This window comes from Diabrotica virgifera, chromosome 7 (assembly GCF_917563875.1).
Source record: "Diabrotica virgifera virgifera chromosome 7, PGI_DIABVI_V3a".
NCBI lineage: Eukaryota > Metazoa > Arthropoda > Insecta > Coleoptera > Chrysomelidae > Diabrotica > Diabrotica virgifera.
The window spans coordinates 55,882,213-55,903,337 of NC_065449.1; the positions used below are offsets into that span (position 1 = coordinate 55,882,213).

The 21,125-nt window shown below is 31.9% G+C and overlaps 2 protein-coding genes across 3 annotated transcripts in view; one reads left to right on the forward strand and one right to left on the reverse strand.

Moving 5' to 3' along the window:
• Positions 1 to 21,125, reverse strand: part of LOC114334459 (all trans-polyprenyl-diphosphate synthase PDSS1) — a 352,933-nt gene that overhangs the window by 6,486 nt on the left and 325,322 nt on the right. For both annotated transcript variants that reach the window (XM_050655543.1, XM_028284503.2), the window contains exons 6-7: positions 15,521 to 15,652; positions 1,308 to 1,502 (exon numbers count right to left, since the gene is read on the reverse strand). In XM_050655543.1, the coding sequence (XP_050511500.1) occupies positions 1,308 to 1,502; positions 15,521 to 15,652 (327 nt within the window). The remainder of the gene's footprint in view (positions 1 to 1,307; positions 1,503 to 15,520; positions 15,653 to 21,125) is intronic.
• On the forward strand, positions 9,154 to 14,349 carry LOC114334476 (uncharacterized). The gene is made up of 7 exons (XM_050655544.1): positions 9,154 to 9,308; positions 9,954 to 10,167; positions 10,858 to 11,091; positions 11,853 to 12,074; positions 12,419 to 12,615; positions 12,786 to 12,969; positions 13,455 to 14,349. The coding sequence occupies exons 2-7, from the start codon at positions 9,960 to 9,962 to the stop codon at positions 13,553 to 13,555; spliced, it is 1,146 nt and encodes a 381-aa protein (XP_050511501.1). The 5' UTR covers positions 9,154 to 9,308; positions 9,954 to 9,959; the 3' UTR covers positions 13,556 to 14,349.

Here is a 21,125-nt window from a genome sequence, read left to right on the forward strand (position 1 = left end):
TTCGTTTTCTGTGCATTTTTATCACCCATCATCTTCTTTTGAGTCTTGGTTTTTGCTTGATCTATTTATAAAATAATAAATTCATAAAATAATAATTAGCACTCATAAAATATAACAGCGTAGCAGTTTCGACATCCATCTTGAAATTGTTGGATTAAAAAACGCGTTTTCTGCTGACTACGCGCTAAAATAAGTGTGGCCAGTCACTTCAACGCGCAATTTATTCCATCATTTTTGGTGTGTTAATTAATACGATAATGGACGTTAGACGTTAACGTTACTGTGGCCCCAGCATTACTGCAAAACAGACGTTTTTTTTGTTATGCTGGAGTGCAAAGTAACCTTGGTGAAACCAAGCTCCTCTCTATGCTGACGGTTTCGCAATATGTGTTCAAGTAAATAATTTTGAAGAAGTGGAGGAGAAACTCGAAACTGTCTTAAAACCTATGATAGCGTGCTATCTGGCAGAATTCCCTGAGACCCAATCCTTCTAAGACGCAAGTCTGCGCCTTCCACCTTCGCGCAAAGGAAGCCAAGCGATAACTCCAAATTGCATGGAATGGTAATACATTAGAACACACAGACGACGAACCTATATATCTTGGAGTAATTCAAAGTATGGGAGTAATTGGAGTAAGCTATATATCTTGGAGTATCATAAAAGTAAAAACTATACAGTATAATCAGAAAGCTAAAGGGAAGTAAATGGGGGGAATGTACTCTCGTCTTAAGAACAACGGTACAGACACTATTTTTTCCAACTGCTGAATACCCCGTTTGGGGCTGATCTGCCCACATGAAACATGCGAAACATGCACCCCGTAACGGGGTGCATGAAACCAACGCCACTCTCAAATCTATATAAAGCAGCGGGTTTTGCAGAACGTTCAACACGCAGAGGCGTTGCAGAGCACATAGAGAAAATTAAACAGATCACGGATAAGCGGCATGCCATATACAAAGCTGAAACATCATGAAAGAGACTAAAATCCAGGAGAAACTTCCTTGGAACAGTGCAGGATGAACTGCCTTAGTATTTTGCTCTTCCCCAGGTTTAATGGACTGGCCAATCTTTAGGCTTTGAAACGTGGAAAACCATGAACGGGGGTCGCTCCATACTCGGCGGAAATTCTATGAAAGACATGCATCTATTCTGTGAGTATCGTTGAGAGCTTTCATGAAACTTACGTACAAAAAGAAATTGTTATTTACATAGATTCGTTAAAGAATAAGGCTTTGTTGATATAAACGTGAGTGAGTATAAATGATTTTTATTTGTCATAATTCTATATTCTACGATAACATACCTTCTCACATGCAAACAATACTGGAGCTGTGGCCAAACCCAATTTTAAATCTGCTGCTGTTGGTTTACCCATAGCTTCAGAAGAAGACACGAAATCCAATAGGTCATCTACTAATTGGAAAGCTATTCCCAAATTTCTTCCGTACTGATATGAAATATCAGTTAAGTTTTCGTCTGCTTCTGCTAATATCGCAACCTAAAGGAAAACTTGATTAATATTTGGTGTATACCATAAATATCTTTATAAAATAAATGTATTATTCTAATTGGGAAATAAGCCACAATTTAAGTTTAAAAAATGATTTTATTGACGTTTCGACTTCCACTTCGGAGGTCGTTATCAAAATACATTATTTCGATAACGACCTATAAATATATTTATCGAAATCGTTATTTCGACCTCCGAAGAGAAAGTCGAAACGTTAATTAAATCATTTTTCCAATTTAAATTGTTGCAAAAATGAATAACCATTTTCAGTTTCGTTGCAACACGAAACTACAGTTGCATCATTATTCTAGTCCAATCAAAGAAAGCAGCAAGCACCTTTACTGGTTTCGAAACTTATTAGTCTCTCATCAGGAGGCACATATGCTGCTCTCTCTGACCCAACTAGGACAAACCCCGGCGTGCAGTCACGGATTGCAACGAACGAAATGGCAGGGATGCCCTAGCGGCAACTGCTAGCAAAAAACTAAGTTTTCAATCTAATAGCACATAAAACAACATCAAAAAAATGTTACTCTACACCCTACCAGATTGAAAAAAATGGGAACCTTCTCTGGTAACACCTCCGAGGCTTCTACAATTTGCAAACCATAACGGATGCTGAGACTAAGGAAGATGAGGGAATTTTACAATTTATAATTCACGTCCCATCTGCTCAGCGCGGTAAAGTTCCAACGAGAATGGTTCCATTGTTACTCCAATCAGAGTAATATAAATCAAAAATTAATAACCATTTTCAATTTCGTTCCAACACGAAACTATAGCCGCATCATTATTCTAGTCCAATCAGAGAGAGATGTGCCTCCTGATGAGAGACTAATAAGTTTCGAAACCGGTAGAGGTCCTTGCTGCACTCTCTGATTAGACTAGAATAATGATGCGGCTGTAGTTTCGTGATGGAACAAAATTGAAAATGGTTATTCATTTTTTATTTACATTACTCTGATTGGAGTACGAAGGGAACCATTCTCGTTGGAACTTTACCGCGCTGAGCAGATGGGACGTGAATTATAAATTGTAAAGTTCCCTCATCTGCCTTAGTCTCAGCATCCGTTATGGCTTGCAAATTGTAGAAGCCTCGGAGGTGTTACCAGAGAAGGTTCCCATTTTTTTTTCAATCTGGTAGGATATAGATTAACATTTTTGGATGTTGTTTTATGTTCTATTTCGTTAGTTGCAATCCGTGACTGCACGCCGGGGTTTGTCCTAGTTGGGTCAGAGAGAGCAGCATATGTGCCTCCTGATGAGAGACTAACAAGTTTCGAAACCGGTAGAGGTGCTTGCTGCACTCTCTGATTGGACTAGAATAATGATGCGGCTGTAGTTTCGTGTTGTAACGAAATTGAAAATGGTTATTCATTTTTGATTTACATTACTCTGATTGGAGTACGAAGGTAACCATTCTCGTTGGAACTTTACTGTGCTGAGTAAATGGGACGTGAATTATAAATTGTAAAGTTCCCTCATCTTCCTTAGTCTCAGCATCCGTTATGGCTTGCAAATTGTAGAAGCCTCGGAGGTGTTACCAGAGAAGGTTCCCATTGTTTTCAATCTGGCAGGATGTAGAGTAACGTTTTTTAATGTTGTTTTATGTGCTATTAGATTGAAAACTTAGTTTTTTGGTAGCAGTTGCCGCTAGGGCATCCCTGCCATTTCGTTCGTTGCAATCCGTGACTGCATGCCGTACAGTGTTCAAAATTGAAGGAAACGTGATCGTAAGTACAAAAAAAAATCTGAGAATGCCGAAATTAAGGGGTTTGTTTGTACTACTCATGATGCAACTTATCAACAAAAATTGATTTTTTATGTTTGTTAGGGCCAGATGTATTAATGATCAAAAGTACAAAATTCAATATAATTGTATACATCATATTTAAATTCTCAGAGGCTGCCTTTTACTTTAATTATTACTTCATTTACGTGGATAGCTAATTTAAAAGTAATTATTTGAGATAAAATTACATACTTTAAAGAATAAAATAGCATAGTTAGCCTCACTGAAAGGTGATTTTGATTTTGATATAATCGTCTGTCTAAAAACCTATCCAATTTTTGATAAAATGAATGTTTGACAGCGTATTACGTTTACTGTGCCATCTTGTGCCAAATTAAATCCTTCACTATATGAAAGACTACAATGTAAGGAATAAAAAAATATATAAGACAAACTGCGCAAAGGTGCGCAACTGAGTACATGAGCATAAGTTTGCATCTAGCGCCGCGCGCATTTGTCTGAATTAATAATTGCACTCGTACGTATTGTTTACAAGTATGTCAAAGACATGTTATTTGTTAGGGTTACGAAAAGAGATTTTAGTTTTGATGAAGTAGTGTTATTCCTCAATAGAGAATATACTCTCTATGTAAATAATATATTCCTTACTCTTAACGATAAAATTATTAGTTTTCGAGATATTTGAACTTAAACAAGTAACGGTACAGATATTTTGATTAACGTATTGTGCGTAACGTAATAATTTTTAATTTCAAATATCTTGAAAACCAATGATTTTCTCATTATGAATGAAAAATATACTCTTCAGTCTTAACGATAAAATCATTGATTTTAGAGATATTTGAAATTTAAAATTAAACGGCACAATACATTAATCAAATATCTGTGCCGTTACATGTTTAACTTCAAATAACTCAAAAACTAATGACTTTATCGTTGCGAATGAGTGCATGTTATTTACATAGAGTATTGGAGAATCGAAAAATAGCGCTAAAATGGCATTTCCGCCAGTGGCGCAGAATTTGGGAAGGGTCAACCATTCACTGTCTCCTGTCGTACTCCTCTGGTAATAGCCAGAAACGTTTGTTTAACATAATTTTATAGGGTGTACAGTACCTAGACTTTTTGCCAACTAAAAGGATACGTTAAAAAGTTTAAAAACACTGAGCAAAAATAGTTTTTAAATTTTTAAATAAAACACCTTGTAGCTCTGTAAGGAGCCACATTTTATTTAAGTGATTTGGGTTAAATCCTAATATTTTGAGGTCTAGAATCTACAACTCAATATTGGATATTCTTAATGAAACACCCTTTATAACGATATTTTTTAAGTAAAATACCCCCTAATGAAGGAATGAAAACTAAAAAACGACCCCTGTTATATATATATATATATATATATATATATATATATATATATAAAAACATAAGATGTAGATCTTTGAAACACACTCAGTGAACCAAAGATCCAAGGTTATTGGTTTAACGACCACTCGTACGAAATCAAATAGATGAAATAGAGAATGTGGAAAAAATCCCCTTACGAACAATTCACACATCCACCATTTCGAGCTGGGAAAAATTTTTTCGAATAGAATCAAAGATCCAAACACCAGTTCTTAGAAATGTGTTTCGCCCTCTTCAACCTCTCTGGGCTCGTCGGTAAAGACAAGAGGTTGAATATCTTTAGACACATTCTAATCAAAAAACAACATTCGAGACCTAGACATAGAAGGTGCGTAAGTCTACGGCAAATCCGACAATGACAGTCTCAAGTTTTAATTCCCTAATTACTTAAAGTAAAATATATGTTTAAAAACATAAGATGTAGATCTTTGAAACACACTCAGTGAACCAAAGATCCAATATATAATTTTTATATATATATATATATATATATATATATATATATATATATATATATATATATATATATATATACTCGTCATACGGTATAATACCTCAAATATTCTAAGTTTTCAGCGAGATAACTTTTACAGTTTAAACAAATTTAGTTTCGATCACGTTTTAACCAATTTTGAACACTGTGCGCCGGGGTTTGTCCTAGTTGGGTCAGAGAGAGCAGCGTATGTGCCTCCTGATGAGAGACTAACAAGTTTCGAAACCGGTAGAGGTGCTTGCTACACTCTCTGATTGGACTAGAATAATGATGCGGCTGTAGTTTCGTGTTGCAACGAAATTGAAAATGGGTATTCATTTTTGTTTTACATTACTCTGATTGGAGTACGAAGGGAACTATTCTCGTTGGAACTTTACCGCGCTGAGCAGATGGGACGTGAATTATAAATTGTAAAATTCCCTCATCTTCCTTAGTCTCAGCATCCGTTATGGCTTGCAAATTGTAGAAGCCTCGGAAGTGTTACCAGAGAAGGTTCACATTGTTTTCAATCTGGTAGGATGTAGAGTAACATTTTTTGATGTGATTTTATGTGCCATTAGATTGAAAACTTAGTGTTTTTTTTAGTTTTTTAAATTGTTGCTTATTTCCCAATTAGAATAATAAATTACATAAATGCCACAAAGAAATATCTTCAGAACAATATTAAAATCAATTTATTGAAAGAAAACGAAGAGTTAGAGGAGACAGAGAAAAATATCTGTGTGAATCTGGCATGTCTACTACTTTTACTTTTAGTACAAAACTTGTTTATTGTGTATTATTGACTCGAGGTCGTATTTTAGTAGTTTCAGTAGCTCTAGGCAAATTATAGTCAGTGAAAAAAATTATTGGTGGTTATGTTTCTCCCAGAATTTTCAACATCTTTTACAAGTACTAACATCACACTTCTGTCCTGACGTAGGTACGTCACGAGGCTGATTTTCTGTTTTTTATGTATACACTTCTGTACAATACACATCAGAATTATTCAAAAGTTCTTCCAGAGATTCTCCACCAGATTTATGCTCTGTATGTACACCAGCAAAAACAGCCTTCCCAAAAAAATAATCAAAAAATAGTCGCCGCATTTGAAAAAAAATTCTGGGTACAAATGGACCCATAACCAACGGATGTGTTTTACTCAATTCAAAAAATAAGCAAAATGATATTTTAAAATGCTAATATGTTAAACTGGGTATAAACCTTATCTTGAACATCACGTCTCAAATTGGCGATACAACAAAGATATAAACATTTGAACTTTCCTAGTGGGTCCAGGTGTACCCACAGACAGTAAAAAGGTTAATAGTCCAGGCTGCATCGTCGCCCCCGTTAGTCGTACCGTGGTCAAAAAATTGTTTTAACAATTTTTTTAAACAAATTGTTAAAAATAATTTTTTCACTTCGGACATTTTTTTAGATTATTTGGGTCATTCTGGGCACAAAAGGTCTCTTGTGATTTTTCTCTAAAATAGATTGTTGGCGAGTTATAGGCGATTTAAAATTTGAAAAATACAAAAATAGCCATTTTCGAATTTGAAAAATACGAAAATGGCCATTTTCAAGGCTTAATGAGTCTATTGAATAAAAAGAAGTATTTGCTTTTACTTCCTCGTATTTAAGTATTTACTTAATAGTAATTGAATGAAGCATTAAAGAAATGACTTTATTCAACTAGTATTAAGTAAATACTTAAATACTTGTAAGTAAAAGCAAATACTTTTTTTTATTCAACAGACCCAATGTCTTGTTTAAACATAATTATTATGAAAGTCAGAAAGTGCATTTATGCAAAAAAATAACTTTGTACCTAACGGAGGCGAGGATAGGGCCGGGACTATAATGAATAAAGAAAGTGAAGACCTGTCTAACGGTTAAACAATGTAAAATAATACAACCCTCACTTGTACGCTGATAATATTTTTTGTAAGTTTACATTCTAATTGTTTTGTAGGGGAGTGCATATAGATTTTCACTTCGGAAAAATCAAATAAGATAGAACTTTTTTGGAATTTCGTTAAGAAATGTTTAATAAACAACATATCAAAAAGTTCTACTCGAGGAGTGGGTGCTTCATTTTTTATTAAACAAATGAATTGCGAAATTAGATGTTTTTTTAAATAACTCCGAAAATATACATTTTAGAAAAAAACTGACTTGACCATTGCAAAATTCAGAAAATTTTACCAAAAAAACCTTGTATAAAGATTTTTCTAAAATTAAATCTGTAGCTTCTATAATTTTTTATTTTTAACGCCAAAGTCACCCTTCTCACAAACATTGGCGCACTGTACACTAGCGTACGGCGAAGTGCTTGGTTGAGTTATTTTAATGTAATGTTTTAACTAGTCGATCAAATGAAATTTTACAAATTGAACATGAAAGAAGAATAATTAAACTATATTATGGTTATAATAAAAAGAAATAAAATGTATGGGCATAAGTACGGTGTGGGCTGAAAGTGAGACTTACATGAATTTTGTTTAAAAATGATTTAAAAATGTGTAACTAATACAATTTTTCTTATAAAACTCTAAATATTGCACAACTTACCTTTCAAACATCTTACTAAACGATGTTTTATTCAAAAAAAAATCTCAAAAATTGAATTCAAATGATATGACGTCTCAAAAAACGTAATTTTTGATAATTTCATAGTTTTACAGAATTAACACCACTTTAAGACGGTATTATTACTTAAGTTTGAACAGATCTGTTACAGTTTTGTAGCTGTTTTTTTAAGATTAGGATGTAGTCTTTCAAATGCACTAAATTATTTTACTTTAGAAATGAAATAAACTATTTCTTTTTAAGAAAATTAAGAAGGATAACAAAAATGTAATACAAAAACCGAAAATTACCAGCTAAAAAAATGTTTATACAAAGTGATCAAAACTTTTTTCTGTAAAACTTACCTAAAATACATTTAATAATAAGCTTCAACAATAATAAATGTTCAACAAAAAATTTTTTTTTAGTTCTTATACAGTATGTTTACGTAACTTGGAACCTATTGATAACTTTTTTATTCTCAGTCTCACGAAAAAAGTTATTCTTTATAAAATACTCTGCATCGTATATAATCTAAGATGCAACCATCAAATATAAAATTTTATTAATTATATACGAGGTATGTAAAAAAATATGAATTTTACTCAAGAGTGAAGTACTTTTATAATTCACAATATCGAAAATTGTTATTAAGAAAAGTTGTTTGGAATTCAAACATATGTTTCAGTGCTCAATTACATCCTTCTAATTAAAATATTGTGAACAATAAAGGCACCCCAAGCAGCAAGAGTTAGTCGAATATACGTCGATACTAAGTCATTTGTAGACCTTGACGTCGATCGACCTTAAAACGACATCGATTAGGTGTCGATTTGTAGACGTCTTTTCGACATCATAATATAGACGTTGATTTAACGTCGATTGTAGGGCGGTAGAGGTTTTCAAAATTTATCGACCAAAAATGAACGTTGAAAAGACGTTATGAAAGTAACCATCAATATTATAGTTATTTGATATATAAATATCTATAAATCAAACTGAAAATAGACATTAGACATACGAATGCGTAGGTACTCTATAATATACCAATACTTCGCGCGTCAATTCTAAAGTTTAGTTCAAAGTAAAAACACAGTAAAACACCAGAGGTACAAAGCAAAACAACATTATTTTAATCGTTAGACCTATAAATTTAATATTAGTACCTATAACAATGATTTCACTCATCGATCTTCAAAAAACTTATCATTAAATAAATTCAAATTTTGCGCGAAACTTTCTCATTGGGGTGTCATAACGGCGCAAAACGTCCTGTCGTCCTGTCCACAGAATATCGAGTTCATTTTTTTAACCAATCAAATTATTAGTACTTTGAAATACTATGTAGTGATTGGCTAAAAAAAGTCTTGCCGCTATCTGTGTATTTTGGATGACAATTGACGTTTTTGACAGTCAAATCAAACAAAATGGCTTTGTTGGTTATGGTGGTGTATGCCGTCTTCCGTCTTCCGTTAGTTTAAGTTTGTTTCCTGTTTTTCTTGATCCATCGTGTTCAAGGAGTTCGCTTTTTTCCATCCATTGGCTCCTTGTTTATTAAATTAGTTTATATTTGGATTATTTCTTGTTTTAGGTAAGTCTAATTTTTAGAAATATCATAACTTAAAAACAGGTATATTTTTTCACTTCTACTTACGAAAATGAACTTCAACTGGTGAAATACATTTCACTGACTAATCTCTGTAGACAATATTATGGTGGGTGAATATGAAAAAATAGTAATAATCAGGAACATTACACATGTTTGTCTTAACAAAATATCATTTTTACAGCATTTTTCTAAATAACCCTATTAAGAATATATACTTATTTTGTTTAAAACATTTTATAACTACAGTGGAACCCCGATCAGTCGGCCCCCGATAACCCGGAAGTCCGGCTAACCCGGACCGATTTTCATCAGACAAAACAAAAATTTTTTCACTTCGACTGAGTTTTTTACCAAGAAATAAACAATACTCTATACAACTGTATGTAATTTAGATGTACTGTGCATATGGATTTCATGTTTTGTCATTTATAATGGAGTTTATCTCTAAGTATACCGTATTTTATTAATTTTTACCATATTCTCCGGCTAACCGGGATTTTCGATAACCCGGATAGGCCGCGGTCCCGATTAATCCAACTTATCGAGGTTCCACTGTATTAGTATTAGTAACAAGATAAAATAGTCAAGAAAAATTAAAATACAGTTTTTTTCTTCACAATTATGTAGGTAAAAATGTATTCTGTAATAGAATTTAAACAAGAAGAAGATGGTGGTGGACTATCTATAGTAAATTCAACTTGGTTGACACCTAGAAAAACTGAAGTACGTTGGCCCCCTATAAAAGATAACCTTCAATTTAAAAAAGTGCTACGCAAACTAGAACCTGAAATTGATGAAACTTGGAAGATATATGGTGTCCAGAAAATTTTTTATTCAACAGGTAATGATAATAATTTAGCTAATTAAAACACAAAGGGTGTCTCACTCACGCAATCTAGTGTAGACACCAATCACTATTTGGAAGTCCTTTTGCAAATTTTGCCACCACGTTTGTCTGACGTTCGAGTCTGCTGTTCCCATTTCTCTTGTTTTCAGCTTGAAAGGATTTCTAAATAGTGATTGGTCTTTACATTGTGCTTTAAATCAGCTTAAAATGTCAGAAATCTTACCAATCCCAGGCACAATCTCAGAAATCCTCAAATATATATTTGAATCTCTCAATCTATTTCGAAAATATGGTGACAATATCACAAATCTAAGCTCGAAGTATGTTTCTATCGTCTCCTGATGATGTTGACATAGTCAACGAAATGTGTTTTGGTTAATGGTGAACTCTTTGAATCAGTTTGAAGAAAACTAAAGGTTTCAGGCTCAAGATTCTTCATAAATTTTCATGAATCTTGTAAAAATGCTTCTAATCTCACAATATCCAATCTGGTGTACACATTCTGTTGAAGCGAAATACCCCTTGTCAGAAGATTGTGTGCCATAAATATGCTTAGCATAATTTACAAAAGTATAAGGCAAAAATTTAATTGCGATTTGTCATTTTTCATTTGTGGTAGTGTAAGTGAAAATAGTGATACCAGTAAAGTTATTTTAACCCTTTTATTACCCCGTACATTTTTAGATGATTTTGAAAAGGCCACAAATAAATTAAAAAGAGCAGAAATAACATCTGATCTACAAACTGATCTTGAGGATGATAATACCAGACCCAGAAGAAAGATCCTGAAACGAAAATTTAGTTCGGATGAGGACAGCAACGACCAGGTTTCGCTATTTAAGCCTGGCAAAAAGTTGAAGCAAATTTTACCACAGCCTCCACCTGTGGGAATTAATAAACTCTATACAAATCCAAGAGGTTAGTGATTCTAAGATTTACATCAATATTAATATTTTAAACACAAACACTTGTTTAACAATTTTAAACCTAAATTATTATTTTGTACATTTGATGATGCCAGCATATTATTGTACAGTGTAGTCCGTAAGAATTTTCAGTGTAAAAAAAATAGATAAAAATTAACTAGTTGTGTGTTATGACACAAGGTACTTTCCCTCAAAGTCTCAAAGCCTCTTAAACTCCATTAACGTTAGCCTATGAGTTTAATAATTTGAAAAATAGACTGTATTGATCTACTAAACATAATAGAGATTATTTTGTTTAAATTTCATTAGTTTTTATGAATTTTTTAAATATTTTTTAATTTTCAAATGTCTTTAACACCCCGTTAACGTATGTCAGTGGGTTTATTATGTGTGATAAATAGTTTTTCCAAAAAACTAATCAGATCCAGATTTTCACATAGTTGATTTTTGGTCCAAATTTTGTAAAAATCTGTTTAGCAATTTTTGCTAAACCGTTGACGAAAAATTTCTCCACAGACACACATTGAAAATCAATGAAAATCCCGAAGTCGAAATTTTACACCATCACAATACTTCGCTTCGATAATACATATCCTATCTAAGGATAGGATATGTAAAATTGAGGGAAAGTAAAAATTGGTCTGTTGTAGGATTTTCTTCCAAATCATTAATCAGCTAGACAATAATTAATTTATCCATTATGAACCTCACTGGTATCATAAAGTATTAAGGGAGTAATAAATAAAATTGTAGGATCGTCTCAAGAATTGGAATCTGGGACAGATGAGTCTGACCCTGGCATACCTTCTGGCTCTCAATTTATGAAAAGCATATCCACACCAAGGGATAAGTTATCATTTCAGATATCTACACCAAAATCTTCATCGTCTTTTAGTAGGCAAGAAGCAACTGAAATACAAACACCGACTCTGAACGAGTCTCTAAATTTTGATAATAGTCTTCAGGATACAAATGGTAAGTTCTTTTATTTATGGGAGTAATTTTGCACAACACTACCTTATTGATTTGCCAAAAATATTGTTGGTTTAAAGCACACAGTAAAAATTGACTTGAAAAAGCTTCCAATAGTGTAACAAATCATCTAATTTTTATAGTTGTTATTACTGATACTATTAATGTAAATGGTCAAATTGTGTTTTCCCCAAACTTACAATTTTTTATGGGCATAGGTACAACCAACGATATAGGTACACAATGTTAGCATGCATTCATTATAAGTATCAATGAATAATTGCAAAAAACTAATGGAAAACCTTCTGTACTTTATTCAATGTGTTGTAAATATGTTTTGTTTCTAGGATTGAAGGTTCTACTTAAACATATATTAACAATTAAGGAACAGAACAGAAAAATTCTAAATATTTTGGAGAAATCAAAACCATTTGAAAATTCAGATTTACCTGATGACTTCAAAATAAAATTGCCAATAGAATCCTTACAAGACCTGGAAGAACTAGAGATATATTTGACAGAAGAAGAGAACTTCAACACTTTTGTAAGTTGTATAAATCTAGTACCCAATTGTAGAAATTAAGAAAATTTAAATTTTTTGCTGATTTGTTTATAATAGAAAATTATTCCCTTATTAAACTTTCTTTGTATAAATTAAAAGAAATTAGTTGCACCTAAATGTAAAAATACTTTTTTTAATTTATATTTTTTTAGAAATCATACTGTGCCTCAATTTCAAACCTGAAAGATGTTACCCAGAAGAATAATAGGATATTAAGATCTCTTTTGACAGATAATATTGCGAAGCATTTTAATTACTTCGGTAACAACCGGCGGCAAGACAGAGTATCAAATAAGCGACCATTTAATCAACTGCGCTTAAACAAAGTGGTTCTAGGTGAGTCTTGTGGTTTCAATTTTTTTGTTTTTTATTAACTTGCTTCGATTGTAAACACGGATTGTGAAGAAAATAAGGAAAGGTGTTTATACAGGGTGTTTCATTCTAAAATAGACATACTTTAACTACTGATAGGGCATGCCTAGGTGTTTTGCAGAAGGTTCATATTTAATGGGTTGTACTCCTTTAATAACTTGAGGTATAGGGCATTTTATCTATTTTGCCCAGTTATTTCTTTCCAACTGCCTTGTATATTGTTTTTTAATCTTTTTAATCTTAATCTTTTTAAATTTCCAAACCCAGATTTAAAAGAAAAGTTAAGAAATTATATTTTGTGTGAATGGGTTGTAATATTATTTGCAAAGAGTGAAAAAACTCATTTTTAGTACAAACAGTTTTAGTCCGTATTGTGTTATTATGTTTCTGAATGAAACAACCCATATATTGTATATTTTTTGATACACTGAATTTTATTTTTATTATAGATGCGGTAAAACAAGGAACTGACTTTACAACTCATGAAGTTGAGAACGCTATTAAGCGCTGGTTAAAACATGCTCCTAACCGTAACAAGAAAAATTACTAATTTGGAATTGTTTTAATTTTAGTTTTTTATTTGATTAAACATGCAAAGGTTTTATAAAGAAACTGTAGGTGAACGCCAAATGTGTAGGAGGGTGGCTAAGGAACTTAAAAATACGATTGAAGGTCTTAATAGTAATTTAAATCAGGCTTCTTCCCTTGTTAGTAAAACAGTAGTACATAGTGATACCGTTTAGTAAGTTTTTAAGGATAAGTATAAAATTTGCAAGATGTTGATGTATAAAATGTAACATCTTTATTTAAAAATAGTCAAAAAATTTAAAAATAAAAATATTCTCGATTATGTTCAAAAAAATTTAAATTTTTTGACTATTTAAAAAAGTATGTTTTACACATCAATATTTTGCAAATTTTATGAAAAAGATTATTATTAAAAAGTTATATTTATTAAAAAAAAATACTTATTTATGACCATTCAAATATTATTTTTAAATAGCCATGGGGATGCGATTCAAGATTTTCAAAAAGATACATTGTCAAATATGATACATCACTAGATTTGAAATTTTGTGAAGAACAATATTGTCACAAAAAAATTATCTCATTTCCTGTTAAACCGGAAGTAATAATTGAAGCACCGCCAAAAGCTGAATATTTATGTGATTTCAAAATAATCGGTTTATTAACAAAAAAGTTATTCACTGTTACCTGATCTCGTCACCAGGTATATCTTAGCCACCCTACCTGCCATTTGCTTTACAAAGTTTCTTGTATTTTATATTCACCTGTCATTTTACAAAGTTTTTTGTATTTTATATAATAAAAGTTTTGACAGAGTTTTTGATTTCTTTATTATTTGACACAGGTTACGTTTGTTAGAGCAGCAGTTGCTAATCGGAAGACACATGCCCTGTTTATTTTTTAACTTGAAAATGCTAAAAATGAACTGCATGTACATCCAATTGACGACTGAAAGCTGCCATTCGAAGAAACTATAACTGCCAACGTCTATTGTACGTCTATATAACGTTATCAGTGAGGTATATCTCGTCGTCGATTAAACGTCATAAGTCGACGTCGTTTCAACTATGACATTGTGCTGTCGAATTCACGTTGAACCGACCGTTGTTTCGACGTATTTGGACGTCGAGTAGTGACGTACATTCGACGTCTCTTCGACTGACTCTTGCTGCTTGGGACTTAACTCTTAAGAAAAATTCATATTATTTACATACCTCGTATAAATCTAAAAAAATTTGATATCTGATGGTTGTATCTTAGATTCTAGACCAGATAGAGCATTTTAGGAAGAATAACTTTTTTTCGTAAAATTGATAATAAAAAAGTTTTCCATGTGGTACCCTAGCTACGCAAACATACTGTATAAGAGCTTCTGTATAAGAATTTTAAAATTGTAATGCCATATTCGGATTCTGCATAACCAAAAACAAAATAGAAACATATTTGATCAAAGTAAAATGATCAATTCAACTATATTTTTAAAATTATTTATACAAAAAAATTGTTATTGTTTAAACAATTAATAAACAATTAGCGGCCAAATCTGCGAGTAGAACATTTTACTTTAACATGTAAATAAACCAACAAAAAAGGTTTTAGAAAAATATAAGCTTGTTTGAATTTATCCGAAACAATACATGTTTTCGTTCTAATTGCACTCCCCTATTGTGAGAAAAGATAAAGTTAATTTAACAAGGGCATAAAATATTTAAACTTATATAATTAGTCAAACAAATACATAAAGGTTCCGTTATTTGGGAAGGCACTAATTTGCGTATTAGGTATGGCTCATCTAGAATTTATCTAGGAATCGCAAGTTGGTGATTGGTTACTGACATTTGAAACTGTTACTGAGTATTTAAATTATTTAATGCTAAGGCGTGGCAGAGGAAGAAACTACAAATTTTGACCTCTGTACAAGTACAATAATATGCAAATTAGTGCCTTCCCTAATGACGGACCTCTATAATATTTTAAAAATACTAACTGCTTTCAGTGAGTTGGCGATTAACGAGGCAGTTTTTCTATACGTTTTTTGTAGATAGTGAGCAAATCGTTCGTTTTCTGTTTCTTTCGATCCTAACTGCATAAATTCTCCTTGGACTAGATCTGTAACAACCTAAAACAAATTAAGAAAATTTGATAGCTCTAATAATGTTTATTTATCAAATAAACATTTTTTTATGTTTTCTGTCAGCAGTAGAATGTATTTTGAGTTAAATAGATTACATACATTCTTCTTTTTGTGTCAATTAATTAAATTCAAAATAATTTTTCTAAGACACCCTGTATAAATGTTTATGTCAATGTTGATATTACTGAATAGAAAATTGAATAACCTTTCAAATGAGCTATTACACGACCCCTATTCCCTATTTAAAAATAAGGGATAAGGAAGTGGAAGGGAGGAAGTTGACAAATGACAGATGTTTGTACCGTAAAAATGTGTCCCCGTTAGATCAAAAATTGATCTGTTTTTTATTTTCTTAAAATCTAATAAATACTGCCAAATATCGAGGTGGACTCTCTTGCTTGGCCCACTCTGTTATATGAAAACATAAGTAATATACCTAAAACTCAAGTTATTCCAGAGCTCATCGAACAACCAATACAAAAGGTACAGTACAGAATGTAGGATAGGAGGATATGCCAGAATATATCACGGCAGGAAATTCAACATGCCCTCAAAAATATGAAAAATAATAGAGCTCCGGGGGAAGATGGTGTAGTCATTGAGACAATAATTAAACTATGATATACACTTTTGATGATACGAATCTAAACACTTTTTAATCTATGTCCGCATAATGAAAGCATTCCAAAAAAATAGAAGAATTCGTTTACAATCTTTCTTCATAACAAAGGAGATAAATTAGATCTTGAAAACTATAGGCCAATTAGTTTGCTAAACCACCTATGCAAGTTTTTTACTCGTATATTGACAAACAGGTTGGAAGCAAAACTCGATTTCTATCAGACAGAAGAACAGTCTGGATTTCGATCTGGACACGGAACAAACGACCATTTGCAATGCCTTAAAACTCTAATCGGAAAGTCTATCGAATATAATAGACCACCTGCTCTTATATTTGTCGACTTCTACAAAGCGTTTGACACAGTGGAAACAGGTGCTATCTTAAAAGCACTATCAGGATGCAGAATAGACCACAGGTAGGCGAATATTATTCGAAATATATAAGAAAATGCGACAACAACTCTTAACCTCCATTCCATGACTGAAAAGATAAAAATTGGCAGAAGGGTACGGCAGGAAGATGCCTTGTCTCCAAAAATATCTATAACATGGAGTACGCATTTAAACGACCAGAGTGCGGAATAACCCACAGGTATGCGAATATTATTCGAAATATATACGAAAATGCGACAACTGTTAACCTCCATTGCGTGACTGAGAAGATAAAAATTGGCATAGGGGTACGGCAGGGAGATACCTTGTCTCTAAAATATTTACTTATAACGTTCATGGAGTACGCATTTAAACGACTAGAGTGGGAATCAAAGGGTATTAGCATCGATGGAAAGATAATGAATATAAAAATATTTTCATTCTATTGCGGGCAATTACTTATTAGGTACTTACCTACTTTCAGTTCAATTTAAGTCAGTAAGTTGTCTCCAGCAAGTTGTCTTTTCATCGTTTTCGTGATCTACCCAATGATCCTCTTCCTACTGGGGAACCCTCTCTCGCCGTTTTTACTACTCTATTTATTGCCATTGCCAAAATTAACATTATCTGGCAGTTATATTAAATTGGTGCAGTATACGTTTAGTCCAGAGAAATAAGGTATTTGTCGGGACACTTGAGCAGCCAGGTTGCAAATGGGTTTTTTGGGTACTATATATCTAATACATTATAAATACAAAAATTCCCGTCACAGTTCGGACGGAAAACTTAGTTATTAACAAATAAGGGTCAAAAATGGCAGTTTTTTCGTTTAAATCGCTACAGGTAAAAATAGGATAATGTAATGTAATGTAGTATTCTTCTTTTAGTAGATGACCCAAGGTTTAAAATGGCAGTTTTTGATTTTTGGTCCCATCATTTGTTGCTTCGGAAATTGCAAAATGAAACTAAAATTTCGAAAATAAAAAAATTGCTATATCTTTTGTGAAAATGACCTTAAGATTTTCGTATTGCACGAAAAGTTGAGTCAAACAGTCCAAATATTGCACAAAAAAATTTAAGACGATTCGTCAATTAGTTTAAATTTTATTCGACTTGTTTATCCCAAAGAGCCTTTTTTCGCAAAGTTATTGTTCAGAAAGTAATAATGATATAGCAATTCTGTGCAATCCACGTGAAAGGAGAATAGTTATGTTTTCAACGTATTGAAAAAAATCATTAAAAAGACGTTTTTATCACTCCGAAAACATTTTACTAAAGCAGAGTCATTTTTGGCTTATAAATAATTTGAATAACTTTGTTAATATTGACTGCAGAGTAAATTTACTTTAGGATTTCAAAAGCTGGTATTTTTACACGAATTAAAAAAAAATCTTTTGGCCTAGGTTAATTACGGTCAAAGTTAGCCCCTTTTATTATTTAATTCAGTTACTTCTACATATATTACATAAAATCCTCCTGTAACAGTGTTAGTTACCATACTACTCCGAAAGGGCTAGGCCGATTTTTATGAAATTTTACACTGATATCCTATATAGTCAAGGAAATGAAGCTGAAAAAATGGCAAAACCTCGCAATTTTTTCGTCCAGCATCGATTTGTACACAAATTTGGGATTAGGCTCATTACACCCACTAGTTCATTTTCTATATTGAGCCGTTGTACGCTTTTGTTTTTTAAGGGTGAAAACTACCCCTAATTGTAAAAAAATTATAAAATAACATTTTAAACTTTAATATTGTCAACATTTGGTTCTTATTAGTTACATAATGATTGTTTTATGCTTTAATATATACTATCATACTATCTCAACCCTTCAAACCACCCTTGTTGGAGCTATATATAAAAAATTACTTATCCTAAAAGAATAATTTCGGCTTGCATCGATTTACATAAAAATTTGGGATTAGGATCACCTCACCCTGTACTTCATATTCTATATCATACTTAAGGGCGTTGATTATTTTTAGGGGTGTAAACTGCCCCTAATTGTCAAAAATTATATAAAAACAATGTAAACTTTAATATGGGTAAAATTTGGTTTTGATTGGTTAAATAATGATTGTTTTATACTTTAGGATATAATATCATAATATTTCAACCCTTAAAAACCACCCTTAATAACAATACAGTTTTTATAAGTAGATATTTTAATAGATTTATACAATTAGGATCATCTCACCCTGTACTTCATATTCTATATCATACTTAAGGGCGTTGATTATTTTTAGGGGTGTAAACTGCCCCTCATTGTCAAAAATTATATAAAAACAATGTAAACTTTAATATGGGTAAAATTTGGCTGTGATTGGTTAAATAATGATTGTTTTATACTTTAGGATATAATATAATATTTCAACCCTTAAAAACCACCCTTAATAACAATACAGTTTTTATAAGTAGATATTTTAATAGATCTATACAGAAAAAAAGTAGAATGAAAGAATTACAAAAACATTTATTTACACAAAAATACGAATTTACAAATATGTACAAATACAATTACAAATAGTTTTTTAGTCATCTTCCAGTATACGAACCGTTTCTGTGGTATTATACATACATTGAAAATTATCCATAAGCGGACTATCCGAATTTTTCTAAAAAAAATCGTTTTATAAACATCGCTCCTTCATTTTTGGCGATAAAAAGTTTTTTCAAAAATGACTTTATAGGATCTTTGAAGAGTTATAAGACTGTGTAAACTAAATTCCGTAAAATCCCTTAGTTTTTAATTAGGGTGGGTTTAAAGGGCTCGAATAAGGGGGTGTTTGCTCGTAAATAGAGGTTTTAAACAGCTATATCTCGCTAACTGTTCACTGTGATGAAAATCTATGCACAAGGGAATTTTAGCTATTAAAAAAGCTACAATTTAGTAATGATAATTCTTTTGTATCTCCTGTATTTTCGGAGATATTTTGAAGTAAGAGGTGAAAAATGGGAAATTAAAAAAAATGTAATTTTTCTTTAAACTCCAATTTTTCTAAAATTAGGCCTTTTAAATAGGTCAAACTTTTTGGATGTATTGATAATACAAATATAAAAGGAATTACAGAAAGGTGAAGACAAATTTTTAATTAGGAGGGTAGTTAGGGGGTTGTTTTCACTGATTTTTTCATAGAGAAAAGCAGGTACCGACCTTTTTTGATCATAAGTCGCTTAATTTTCAGGCTGGAAACTTTTTATTCTTATTTTTTGAAAGTCCTAATTGTATACTTAAAAAAAGATTATTTAAGTTTTTCTCAAAAAATGCAAAGTTTTTCCGTTATTTTACTTTGAATATTTCAAATTATGCATTTGACGAAAAAAGCTAACTTTTAACATGCCGTATCTCGGTGTGTATTGGTCTTACAGATATTACTGAAAAAGAATTTGGTTTGTGTTACTAAAAGATACAATTTTGATATCTACAGTTTTTTGATTAAATGCATATTTTTCGAGGTATTCTCACAAAACCCTCTAAAAAGTCGATTTTTGCATCGAAAAACTGTTACTTTCAAGCGCGAATAACTCGAAAAATATTAGTTTTACGAAGAAAATGTAAAAAACATTTTCTTTTACAATTACTTTTTACATCTATTTACATGGTTAAAATGTAATAAAAAATTCCCGCCCCGAGATGGCGTGGCAACCACCCCACAAGGTTTTAGCGTACAGCGGCATGATATAGAAAATTATCCTTGGACTATTCCCTATCTTCTGTGAAAATTTCAAGTAAATCCATGCTGGACGAAAAAATTGCGAGCCAAAATGCTTCATTTCCTCGACTAATAGGACTGAGTAAAGGTTTTAATTTATTTTTCATACCCATATGTTATAAGGAGGGTTGCTCACCTGACATTTTTTTTATTTTTTTGTACAAAATTGTCAACCTTAATTTTATATGATTTATAATTAAAAAATACATACAACCCTTAATTTTCACTTTTTTATCGCCAACCCCTATTTGTTAATAGCCATATATTATATTTACATCTACAAAATTCTCCTGTCACAGTGTTAGTGGCCATACTCCTCCGAGACCGCTTGACCGATTGTTATGAAATTATAATATATGTATATTTGGTAGGTTTTACAATTGGTCGTAATATATTTTTCATATCCCTGAGTGGTAAGGGGGCTTCCCCCCCCCTAACATTTTGTAATTTTAGGTGGGGATATGTGTAAATAACGTACTCTATAAGACTACGAGTACATACAAATTAAAAAAATTATGATAAAATTCCATCAACAAGCTCCGGAGATATTAATCGCAGCATATGTTTCAAGAATCAGTTTCATTTTTTGAGTGCACGGATTTTAATAATTCCCCTCCGCCGACCACGAATCGATTTCGTTAGGACGTCTTTTTTAAGGCTTTATTAACCACTCTGTATTAAAATATATACCTTCATCTTCAAAATTGCGCTAGTTAGGTTGCTTAATTGTTATAAACAAAGTAGCCGTCA

Bases quoted from the DNA above. Each gene is read 5' to 3' on its own strand.
- LOC114334476 (XM_050655544.1), top strand. From the start codon at position 9,960: ATGTATTCTGTAATAGAATTTAAACAAGAAGAAGATGGTGGTGGACTA. The intron at 10,168-10,857 runs GTAATGATAATA...GTACATTTTTAG, and splicing joins GAAAATTTTTTATTCAACAG to ATGATTTTGAAAAGGCCACA. The intron at 12,075-12,418 runs GTAAGTTCTTTT...TTTTGTTTCTAG, and splicing joins TAGTCTTCAGGATACAAATG to GATTGAAGGTTCTACTTAAA.